At 36.9% G+C, this 12,663-nt stretch overlaps 1 protein-coding gene across 4 annotated transcripts in view; it reads right to left on the bottom strand.

Moving 5' to 3' along the window:
• Positions 1-12,663, bottom strand: part of LOC131685520 (band 7 protein AGAP004871-like) — a 136,281-nt gene that overhangs the window by 58,826 nt on the left and 64,792 nt on the right. Inside the window, exon 1 of one of the 4 annotated variants that reach the window (XM_058969310.1) lies at positions 2,719-2,934. The exons of 2 other annotated variants lie outside the window; for them this stretch is intronic. In XM_058969310.1, coding sequence (XP_058825293.1) covers positions 2,719-2,809 — 91 coding nt within the window. In that variant the 5' untranslated portion in view covers positions 2,810-2,934. Of the gene's footprint in view, positions 1-2,718; positions 2,935-12,663 lie in introns of those variants that run through there. One more of the 4 variants, XM_058969312.1, reaches the window with a different exon arrangement.

The raw sequence follows: 12,663 nt of genomic DNA, 5'->3' as shown, positions 1-12,663 counted from the left end.
ACCGCCATTATGGCATGTAGAATGCTGGATATCTCTTTTTTCATAATACAGGAAGTGTGGAAGTTTTGTTTATTTTGTCTCCGGAATACATACTTTCTATTAACATTTCTGCTCTATGCTACACATCATGTATTGCATGTTATTTTATAATGTAAAAAAATCACAGAAATCAAATGGAACCTATGCGATTGATCAATTTTATCAATTTCTCATGTACATAACTCTATTATTCATCATTAAACTACCCCGTGCCGCATCACCTATATCTGGGTTATTCTCAGCAAAGATCACTGTGATGAGATTGCTACACTGAGGGAACCAGAAAACCCACTTTAAATCAAAAGGAAACGATTTAGTTGCTTATCAGTACTGACATTCCCATGATTCAACTGGTCGATTAATCTGCATCGGAAACATTAGAACCGTCAAGATGCATACCGGTAACCAAAGGAATGTTCAATCTTCAAAGGGGGGGGGGGGGGGGCAATCCAATCTTTCGGACCCTACAAAACATCGGGTTTGGATAGAATATTTCCAGGATTCATCAAAAAAGGTCTGGTACGGATCTTTAGGTAAAATTTTACTTTGGAATACGTGCCGGTATGCTGGAGACGAGACAGGATAGTATGCATACTAGAAACAGGTAGACATACCATTGACCAGCCTAACGCGGATTGGACCCAATTGGACTAATTACCCTTATATCTTGTCTTCTGAAAGGTATAAAAACGGTAACAGATTCGCACGTAAGGATTGCACTTCTAGCAGACATCCACTGAATAATAATCAAAATACACATCAATTTGGGAAATCAATTGTTACGACATTGCATAAACTAGTCAAAAAGATTAAAAATACTCTGCGAAACAAAGAATACTCAATATCGCTTTTCATCGACAATACTGTGTTCAAATCGATTTGGCGTGCGATGAAAGAGCGATCTATTCTCGAATGAATTACGGAAATGTTGTGTTGTTGGACTGCCGTTGGGAGGAGAGATCATAACTATGAGAACCTCTACAGGCTGTCTTCAGGGAGGAATGCTGTCACAGCTTCTATGGTCCATGGTAGTGAATTTTCTCCTCATCAAACTGGATTCGACGCAACGAGCTACACCGACGATATTGTCATCACTGTTTATGGTAAGGATGAATCCATGATTTCAGCTCGTATTTAAGCTGCTTTAAACGTGGCATGGCAATGGTGTAAAGGAGGAAATCTTGGCATAAATCCTCAAAAAATCACAGCAATTGCATTTATAATGAAAAGGAAAGTCGAAATGAAACCACTTATTCTAAGTGGAACCACTATCGAATTTGATCTGGACTAAAAGTATCTTGGAGTAATAATTAATAATAAACTGCGCGGAATTGGCATAACAAATGAACTACAGAGCCATAAAAAGCTTGATGATGATGATGTTAATCAGCTTAACGCGGATTGGACCCAATTGGACTAATCACTCCGACGACTTTTTTTTTCTAAAATGTATTTTTAAATTTCTCAGCAAGCATCCACTTAATAATAAACAGTTTGCTTTTCAATCTGGAAAATCAACTAATACAGCATTACACAATCTTATCAAAAAGATTGAAAATGCCGCGATCTTGAGGAAGTTTTCGACAACACTGCCTACGAATGGGCTTAGCATGTGACTGAATCTACGGTGAAAGTGAACTATTGTCGATTGAATTACTGAAATATTGTGCTGCCGAACTGTGATAGCGTCACTGGGATGCGAGACTATAACCATGAGTACCACTAGAGGTTTTCCTTTGGGAGGAATGCTGTCAATCTTCCTGTGGTCCTATACAGTGAAACCCACACACTCATACACAAACGCATAACTTGTTCGCTACCAATAACATTGAAAATGCAAAATCTGTCATTGCGATGATGAGTGCTGGCGCCGTCCTAACAATAGTCATTTTTCCACGTTTCTATTAATGTTTTTCATTTGAGCAGCGCTATAGCCACATTCAAAGCTATTAAATACTGATAAATAGACGTAATTGACTTGCACTCAAAAGTGTGATAGCTGATAAGACCCATGAGACGGTGAAAGCCAATCCTCGCCTGCAGTGTTAGTCACAGATTTGCTTGTTTGTTCGACATAAAACAATTCACTCGTTGCTTTTAATTGTCATGCCCTTCTTAAAAGCTTTGATCGGTTGAGGATAAACCCTTTAAATATTGTAATTAATAATTCAAAGTGGAAATTTACGTTTTATACATCACCCTACGAGTGTAATCTATTTTTTTTTTTTTATTTCAATTATAGAGGTTTTAACCTTAAGGTCATTCGCCTCTTCGGGTTAGAAAAATCTCTTAGGAAAAATTTCTAACCCTATGTACGGGGTCGGGACTCGAACCCAGGTGCGCTGCGTACAAGGCAATCGATTTACCAATACGCTACGCCCACCCCCCGAGTGTAATCTAATCCCGTTTATGCTTGATCCCGAAACTGAGCCAGGTTCTAACCCAACCACTGCCAGTTCATAAAGTTTTAATTTTAAAGCGGGTTTTGTAAGGGGTCCAATGCCCAAATTGTCCTTCGTAAACTTTGTTAATGATTGCCATAAGTTTCAATCAGTCAGGGGAAACTAGAATAAATTGACAGCACTCACTAAACTAATAATTCAGTTGATTTGAGAATCGAGTTTCAAATGGGACAAATATGTCCCATAAAAAACATCTGCTATGAATCAGTAAACTTACATCGGATTGTTACGGCTTGAGTAGGCCCTGACGGAATCGTAACCCTCGTATTGCTGGAACCGGCTGTGGGGGCCGATGATTGTGCTGTCATTGTCCAAGAGCGATCACACACGTAAAAAAGTCAAACCAAAACAGAACAACAGCAATATGTCACACGTCGGTCGCGCTTCGAATGTAAACACAAACTGTCTGAATCGACCGGTGGAGAGTACGCGTTGCGAAGAAAGAATACGGCGCAACGCCAACTAGGCCTTTAGTCATTGAAGATAACAGCGCGGTTGCTGCGAGGCGGTCGGTTGTTGGTTTGATTGTATCATTGTCATAGTGAGTTAAGTGCCGGTTTAAAAATAGAAGATTAAAGACAAAATTCTAGAAATGGTTGTATTTGCGCAAATTGTAAATTACTTTTACATATTTCGAAATGAGGATTCAATTTTTATGGAAATTCAATTAGAAGGCAAATTTTGAAATTGTGACGGCTCTGATCATATCTGATTTGAGACTGATTAGCTAATCACATTATCTAACTCGTCAGTATGACAATAACAACCGAATTGCTTTTAGGGTTGATGTACCATCAAAAGGTTTCTTGTTGATTTCTTCTGTTATGTCACATTTTGTGTGTGCGTTTTTTTGTTTTTTGTTATACAGATTTGCTTAAAAAGTTCTTCATAAGGAATCTAGAATTATTTATGGCTCGTACGATCCCACTATTCGATGACGTTTTGATTATGGAATGTAAACCCTATTCATTTATTGCATCTGGAAGTATTCAAACAATACGAGGGTGAAAAAATAATCATTTTAAGGGGAATCCCACAACGAAATCGTTTATTTTCATTCTTCAACGCTGTAAAATTATCGTTAAATCACGCGACAAAGCTTCAAACAAATATTACTGCCGTGGCACAGGAAGTTCTAAGTTAATGGCAAATAGTAATAATGACGCGTTCCGGGTATTTTTGTGTTCTATTCGATATGCGACACAATCATGCGAATTTGCTCCATGGAAACCTGCACCCGTTGGCCCTCGATCTAGCATGACTTATAATTGAATCGTGCAAAAAATCAACTTTTGAATCACTCTAATATAAACTATTGATTCACGCCGAGGAAGTGGATTTAATTACAATTTCAGCGCCAACCGCATTTCATAGAACACTGCAACAGAATCAGTTAATCAGTCAACTGAAAGTGGTCAAACCGGATTGTTGACGTTCTAGTATGATGTAAACTTGTGTAACCTCATGTACATCCCAATCCGTGATAAACGGGTGACATCAGATGGTACTAGAAGTGAACTTTTTATGGGGTAATCGTTTTTTGCAATTGCTAGTGTTATTTCGACAACACTCACTAAAGCTTAGGTATAATAAGTATGTCTCATTCGCTCGATGCATTTGTGTAGCTTAAATTTAAAAAGCAATATTAGATTATCAGATAATGTGCGTGACTTGATTATTGCACACGTAGCACATGAGGTTGGGTTTCTGTTTAAGTATTGATTGTGTTGATGTTTTTAATCAGTTTATAATGATTTATATCTTTATTTATTACTAAATTTTGTACCAGTAGGCTTTGAAATTTTGATACCCTAGGCAATATTATATAATATTATTACATACATAACTAAAGGGTGTACGGAATCAAATCAAATCACAGGAAAACGTTTGCCAAAATTTACCCATTAAAACGAACGTTTTCAGGGAATAAAATAGAAGTCATTACTAAACATTACCCATGTTCGTTTTATTTAATTACATAACTATATACTAAAACATGTCCTACTTTCCTTTTACCACTACTCATAAGGTCTTGTACAACGTTTGGGTCAACTTATTTTTGTGTGAAAATCTATTTTTCCTCATTTCCGCTTCCAATTGCACTTCCTTATGATGCTTCCGGAGTGCCTGTTTCATGATAGCCTAGAATTTCTCAATTAGCCGCAATTCCAGTGTGTTCGCTGGATTTGGTACCAAAGGCTAAATCCTACTAGAAAAACATTTTCCTTCCGATCGACGTTCAAACGATCGTTGTACCATTTCAAAACACGACTAACCGTAAAGTGGACAAAATTTATTCACACCAGAGCGATGTGCTTGCGATTTGCAACGGTCGCATGATTGCTAGTGACACTTGTAAACAATATACATTGAACTAATTTCACCCAAAATTCCAATAGAAAATACCTATTGAAAATAAAGTTACAGCAATGTGAAAGTGGTGCAATTTTATTCCGTACACTCTTTATGTCGAGGATACCAGATCGCTAGGCCACATAATAAGAAAGTTTGATTTTAGTGACTTGTGGAAACCAAAAGTCAAAAGCAGAAATAGGAGTTCAGTAATCAGAATTCCGAAATTAAAATTCATAAATCTGGATGGATGAAAATCGACTGCATAGGGCGCCAGAGTAATTTGATACACACTCGACTAGCTGAATGTTTTTTAGCGCTCATATTTATAGATTCGAGTAATTTTGAGGCTCAGGAAAGTCTTTTTTCTCTGGACGAGATCTGAACCCGGCAACATTGATTCAACTTCTACAACTTAACATAGGTCCTCGCTGTCAATCTGACTGCGGTAATGAGTTAACCCATTATTGCCCAACTTATTTTTCACGCGCATCACAAATTAAGTTTTCCGATCGGAAAAAATGATGTGGTCATTCCAGTATAATTATTTCTGTACTTAAAGTAGCTGATATAATAAGGAACAACCTGTGAAAATTTCAGATTGATCGATAAATTGGTTCTTGAGATATCGTGATCGCCGCGAATGAACTTTTCAATAAAATACAATTCCGAGATAATCGAGTTTTACTGTCGGTGCAGCGAGTCAGCAGTCTAGCGTATCAAACACTACGCGCCGCCTACTAGTGGTCGATGGGTAGCGGCCTTTGAATAGCTGTAACTCAAGATGTAGTATTCTGATCTTAATGAAATTTTGAGAAAATTTTCCTCAGCGTATGTAGTTTCAGAATATCTAATTTGCAAAAATTCGATTTTTTTCATCCTGACAAAAATGTGTAACCCCTTAAGGAAAAATTGATTGAAAACAAAACATAAACGCCAGTTTAATCACTCTAACTTCTCTAAACGTATTATGCAAGAGTATATGAACAATATTAACTCATTGGTAATGCCTGGTCTGCGTTATTGTTTTAGTAATAGGAGTTCTTCTTAGCACCTACTATATATAGTAGGTTGGGCAATAATGGGTTAATTCAACTCCGCCCGGTGTATTACGTATTGTACAATGTTAATTTCATTACAGTAATGACCCGTTTGTATCAGCCCCTTGGTGAAGTTTAGGCTGATAAAACGGGGACATTGACAAAATCGGGACATAAATTTTTCTTTTTAATAAACCGAAGCTCTTAAAATATTCCTATTTGATCCCTACATATAACCTCATAACTTTTCTGATTATTTAGTTTAAATTTCTCTTTTCGGACAAGTCCAGCTACTAAATTAAAAAAAATCTCTAAGATAAGAAAAATATGCTTAAGAAAGGATTTACTCGAAATCAACTTGGTTCGTCTACTGGAGCCCCTTCAAACTACCAACTATCAATTTTCATATAAGGCTGACCAAATCGGGTCAAAAAGCTAATTAAATCGGGGGTAGACAAAATCGGGGACTGATAAAATCGGATGCTGATAAAATCGGGTCTTCACTGTATCGAAATTTAGGCCCCTCGCACCCCATTTTTTTGGATTCGCCCTGTGAAATGTTTATAGAAAGAGCAAGCGTACATACGTACATCGAACAACAGTGCATGAATTATTATTAGTGTGTTTACAATATCAAACGTAGGGATTGGTCATTGGTGCGTATACAATGTTCGCTGGTTAAATTTTGTCAGACGCATTTTCATCACATGAACACCCTTGCGAAGACTTTGGAAAAAGCTCATCATTACGTGGTTATATTTGTTGAGGCCGGTCAAAAAATCGATTTTTAAAATGTTTTATCATAAAGCAGAGTTTCGTAGGAATGTCATTTCAAATTTATATAGAGAACCAAGCAGTAGAAGCAAAGTTATAGTGTTAATATCGTTGCGGTGATTAGGATTACCGAAAAAGTTTTGAATCAATCTTTTTTTTTTTTTCAAAATATTCCGTTTACTCGTCCAAATTTTCATATCAATGTTATGAATTGTTTTTATATTTTTCCGATGGAAAAATGTATTTTTAAAAAATCGTACTTGCCAATAAAAAAATGTTTTGAATGAATCTTTCGATACCGCAAGTCCTTGTTGGAGTAACGAGAAAACACATGATCCCCATCGGACGAGTCGGTTGTTAGTCCCACCAGGAATGTCAAAATTTGAACCAATTCGGACAAGTCCAGCTACCGGACCAACGCACAATATTTCCAAGTGGGCAAAAATGCGATCGAAATTGTTTTGACAGCGAAAAAACGATTTTCAAGCTATGGCGTCATCAGCAAAGTTTGTCATGAAATATTCCCCATTTTATTAAAGTATTAGTTCGAAATGAGGGGAACACTTCATGGACAAACTTTGCTGAAGACACTACCTCATCCGAAACACATAACAAAAACGTTTCAAAGCTATATCTCGCGCTGTTACTTGTTTTAATTTTTTGTTATTTTAACTTCAAGCGAGACCAAATTTATAACACAGCTTACTACAAAAATGACGTTCTGTTATAATCTTGTTAGCTCGCTAGCTCGAAAATCGATTTTGTGTGATCAAAATAATTTCGATTACGATTTTGCCTATTTGGAAACACTGTGCAACGTGTTCGAAGCTTGAAAGGGATTTTTCGACAGTTTACATGGAGAAAGTGCAGTAACTTGCATTTTCACGGCTAGGTGGCACTGTATGTATCAGTTTATCATTGCAAGTTGAAATAAGATAGATTATTGAATTGTCTACAACTTTGTTGAAGACTGCAAATCAATCCAACTTCCGTAGCAGAAGTTTGAAAAAAAAAATAATTCTAATGCATAATATGAGCCATCTTTTAACTAGAAAATGTTAGTGCCGCATTTTACCGCGTAGAAGGCGCCAATACCACAAAATCAATTTCGCCCATTACGAGAGAACACAATCGCGAATGACTTTTCGGAGACCCGTCCTATAGCGCGCAAGGTGGAACAGTTGATAAAGGTAAAAATGGGACATGCTCTTACAGAAATGTCACACATACAGCTACATCATACAAGATAACCAGTACTAGTAAAGTTCAACTCCTTAGCCGAGGAAAAAAGCTTCATTGCAAAGAACAAAATGCAACACGACGTCGAATAAGAAAATATCAAATCCAAGATCCCCGTGTATATGGACCTTGATCTGTCGGAAATTCGCCTACACGATTTAGCACCTCCTACTAGCACGGGTTTTATTAAAATTTTTTTTGTCGAAATATGGATAAGTGAAATCCATCACCATCGACACTTGGAGAAACTTATTCTCTTAACCCATACCGTCTCATTTGACTTTCGTGGGCAGGTCATCTCAAGGTGTAAACTACATACAAAGATCCCTGTGTAGAGTTAAAAATATTCAAATTCATTGAATGAAAATTGATCATATTCAGCAGCATTCATTTTCAATATTAAGTGGCGCAACTGAAAACGTCAAACGAACAAACTGCCCATTCATTCAATGCAGATTTTCATTCATCTCCGAATATTGCACGAAGCGAACGTGCAGCAACGAATCAAACGTATCAAAGTAGGCTGCGATCAGAGCTGCAAATTTTCAACAGTTTGTTTTGAACTTGAAGGAGGAAAAAATCTCAAATCATGCCCTACTATGTTCAACTCGCAGTTGTTCGTTTCCATTATTCATTCATACAGGCGACCTGCTCAATCATTTTCCATTCATTTTCAATTTCATTGACCCTGTGAATATCTCTTTACTGGGGTATTGACTAGGTTTGTCCAACAAAACTACTCTGAACATAGTTCTTACCAGAGCCTAAAATTCTCATACCTATTCAATGAACGACGAAATTCAGAGAATTCATCTTCGTCCTTTCCTTTCCTCTTTCGTCGCTAAATGCATGAAAAAATAAAACAATAAATGCGATTCCCCTCCTCTCTCGATTCTACGAAAACGAGTAGCAGCAGCAGCGACTTTCGTTTTCCTATGACAATCCGAATTTCAATTTCGTTTTGATGTATTCTCTGTAATTTGCGATTATCATTCATTAAATGAAATTAATGCAATGTGCATCTAATAATGCAACTAGAACATAGTTAAATTGAGAAATATGCACACCGATCAGGCTTCCGTCTTACAATACTATCATTAGCTCGCAAATCTACAGAATCGAGCATGGACAAATAAATATCATTGCTAGTTTATTTTCGTTTCCCCAGCAGTAAGATCAATATCGAAGTTACCAATATCATTCTGAATCTCAAAGCGAAAACGAGCGTGCGGAGAGAATAATGAAAACGCTCTGCTACATGCTTGCTTTGTCCTAGCCCGTTGTGTCATTTTCGATTTCGCAAAGTGCTAGTGGTATGGAAAGAAGCTTCGTTCTTTCGTCAGTTTCGCCTGATTTTGGCAAATGAAAAAAACATTTTCCGACTCTGGTTCTTACTGTCCATGTAAGCTTGAAAACGCAAAACATGTTGACATTTAACCTAAACTGGCCTCTACAGAGCAGATGACAGCTTTGGGTGGTGAATGAAAAAGCATCAATTTGAAATGAAGACGTACGATTCAGTTATGAAAATCCCGCCAAATTGAAAGTGAATGATTGAGGGAGGCTTTGAATTTGAATCATGGTTGGGTTTGATTGAACTGAAAGTTTGCATTTGAAAATGAAAATTTGCACCACTGGCTGCGATACAATGTAAACGATGATAATTTTTATTCTATATGCTTTTCCAACATTTGGAAACATTTACCTAGATAATTAGTGAAATGAATGTTATTGTACGATATTCAACTGAATGAATAACATGAATTTTCGAATGAATATGTTTTCTAGTCACCACGAGCCGCATCAGGTTGATATTCAGCCGTCAAAAAAAAAGCTTTGATTATTTTTAACTCTGTCCTTGTGCACATACTCTGCGCAGACGTCCACGTGTCAGATCTGTAACCAGACGGCACACTACAGTAAGCGATGCAATAAAACAACTAAAGCAAACTCATCTACTATATCCAATCCCTAAGCCGATAGTTAACATACCTAGGGAAAAACAAATAAGAAAGAAGACGGCAATACCAGAGTCACTCGAAAACATAGAAAGCACCAAACATCTAACAGTGAAAATCAGAGCTACTCTAGCGACAATAACATAGAGGCAAACACGAGCGAGGGAGAAGCAAGCAACATGGGGTAAACCTGACCATTGTTCACCACCAAGAAAGAAAATTAATACGAGAAACGGAAAGCAGAGCGCCCAGAATAGACGGCAGCAATAACTTTCGGTATTTTTTTTTTGTTTTTATCTTTCATGACTTAAATATTATTGTCATAAATAGGCGAATGACCCCCGTGGTTAAAGCCTTAATAAATAATAATAATAAGCATCATAATAAAAATAAAAATGTGTATGTCATAACATTGTCGTTGTAGAGCTATATGCGCTTATTTTTAAGCAACGGTATGACTTTTCTATTGAAAGATTTGTTTGTCAATTAGTATGAAATTTAAAAACATGTAGAAAATTTACACAACATTTTTTCAGTGTATATTTTTTCATGAAGAAGTATTCATTCCCTGTAACTCATTCGAAGATAGTTTTGTTGTATAAAATAGGGTATAGGGTGAAAACTGTAAAGTTTCATCGGAATATAAGATGTTCAGTCACGATTTTGGAGATTTTCGGACGGATCTTCGTGGAATTCTTATATAATATGTACTTTTTGAGTTAGAAGTATTTTAAGAATTAAATCATTGCGCGAATTAGATTGTTGCCTACCAAGGTACTTTTCCCAAACTGGCAATGCTCTAACGGAATTTTGTACCTGATCCGGTCAGTCTATGTAATGTGACAGATTATTTTTTGATTACCCATTCCCAAGTGTTAGGCGATACCAGATATGACGAAAAAGTCACTAAGTCAAATGTTCCTAATAGCACTCGCTCATCACCAAAATATAAGCCCCGTAATCGTACAACCAATGTCAGCCCAGTTGGGTTCACAGCGCATTAGGTATGCCTCTACTGCGAGAGGCAACCAACAACCACCGACGCGCGACACGATACACCACATTTCTGCGATGAGAGCAAGCGATATACGGGAAGAAAAGCACATAGTAAAATGCCAATACTCAACACCAGTGTTGCCATATTTAAATCTGTACAGAAAGTTGAAAAGCGCATCTACACGGATTATCTAGTGTTACTCTGGTATGCACCATTTGATTTACTGCAAGCAGATTTCTCATATCTCGCATCCTAATGTTGACAGGTCCAGCTCAGCTTCTCGCTGCCATTTTGTCAGTGGTCTTACTCAATATTTACCAACTGTTCACTGGGTTTGCAGCGTTTAATTATTTTACGATGCAGTCACGTTAAAAAAAATTCTGTACCAATCTGTACTTTGTTACAAAAATCTGTAATCTGTACCGTACAGAATCTGTACCAAAAATACTTAAAAAATCTGTACCTTTGTAGATAAATCAGTACTTGTGGCATCACTGCTCAGCACGGCACTTTTTGCTTTAATGTTGGATCTTGACGTTTCATGCATTTGGAAAGCATTACAATGAAATTTAAATTCTAAGTCCTTGGAACGAAAAGCTTCTCCAATTTTTTAAGCGGAGTACGCCCTTTGCGGATGTTCAGCAGCAGTATCCAAACTTAAATGTTAATAACTATTCAACAGTTGATTGGATTGTCTTGCAGTCTCCGACAAAGTTGTTCGGCATATTCTCATAAGCTTAACTCCATCCATGCAGCGACCTCTAGCGGAGATTTTGATAACTGCGGGTATTTTTCCATACATTTTGGCCACAAATCCCATACAAACTTTATGCTCTTTGAGGAAGTGGTTAGGGTTAATTGATTTCGCCCAAATTTGGGCAGTGTCATTTTTGCTTGATTTAAAACGACACAAGGGGACAGGCCCGACGAGAGGGGAGGGGGTCAGGGGGCAACTCCCGGTCACTCGGGTCTATTTTAGAGGCCCGCATGTTTATCTGATTATAGAAATGTTGGTGGAGATTGAGGAAAAATATAAAAAACTTCATACCATAAAAACAGTAATCGTAACATATTTCTCTCATTGAAAATATTTAGTATTATGAATCCTGAAATTGGACCTAATGTTGTTAATACCTTAAACATCATGTTCATCTCAGAGACTTGGTGTCTTCATAAGAATTTTCCAGAGAAATTTTCTGAATCTATTGGACGTAGCGCAACGATTAAATTCACTTAATAGTGAGATTGAATCATTCTAATATAATTTATTACAATTTTTTAACATTAACTCAAACAATTGGCTGATGATACAAGACACATAAAGAAGCTCTATTAGCAGAAGCATTTAAAGTTTGCATAAAAATGATTAGTCTGTTAATTGTTTTAGGTTCCTTCTTAAAATTTTGTTCTAAGGTCGTTTTTTCGGATTATTTATTCACTTCCCAGATTAATTTGAAACGCCCAGATTAATTTGGGCCACCACAAGGTTAATACAATGCATCACTTCTGCGGAAACTGAGAATAATTTCTGATCAGAACTCGAACAAATAACGGCCTATTTATGGGACAATTGATAGTTTAAATGGAAGAAACATTCGTGATGAATAGTATCAGAATGCTTAGATCTTCCTGTTAGGTAAAGTATATGAGCTTTGACATTGAAAATGTCTTACTGCACTATCTGGGGATGGGTATCATTCCAAACTTTAAAATTAAACGTTTTCACGTTTTGCGTCACTATTTTCAATGCTAATATCCCTGTTATGTATGGATGGATCTCCGTCTTTTTACTACCAAACAAT

This window comes from Topomyia yanbarensis, chromosome 2 (genome assembly GCF_030247195.1).
Source record: "Topomyia yanbarensis strain Yona2022 chromosome 2, ASM3024719v1, whole genome shotgun sequence".
In the NCBI taxonomy this organism is placed as follows: Eukaryota; Metazoa; Arthropoda; class Insecta; order Diptera; family Culicidae; genus Topomyia; species Topomyia yanbarensis.
The sequence above is the reverse complement of the archived record's forward strand: the minus strand, read 5'-3'. Positions and strand labels throughout refer to the sequence as shown.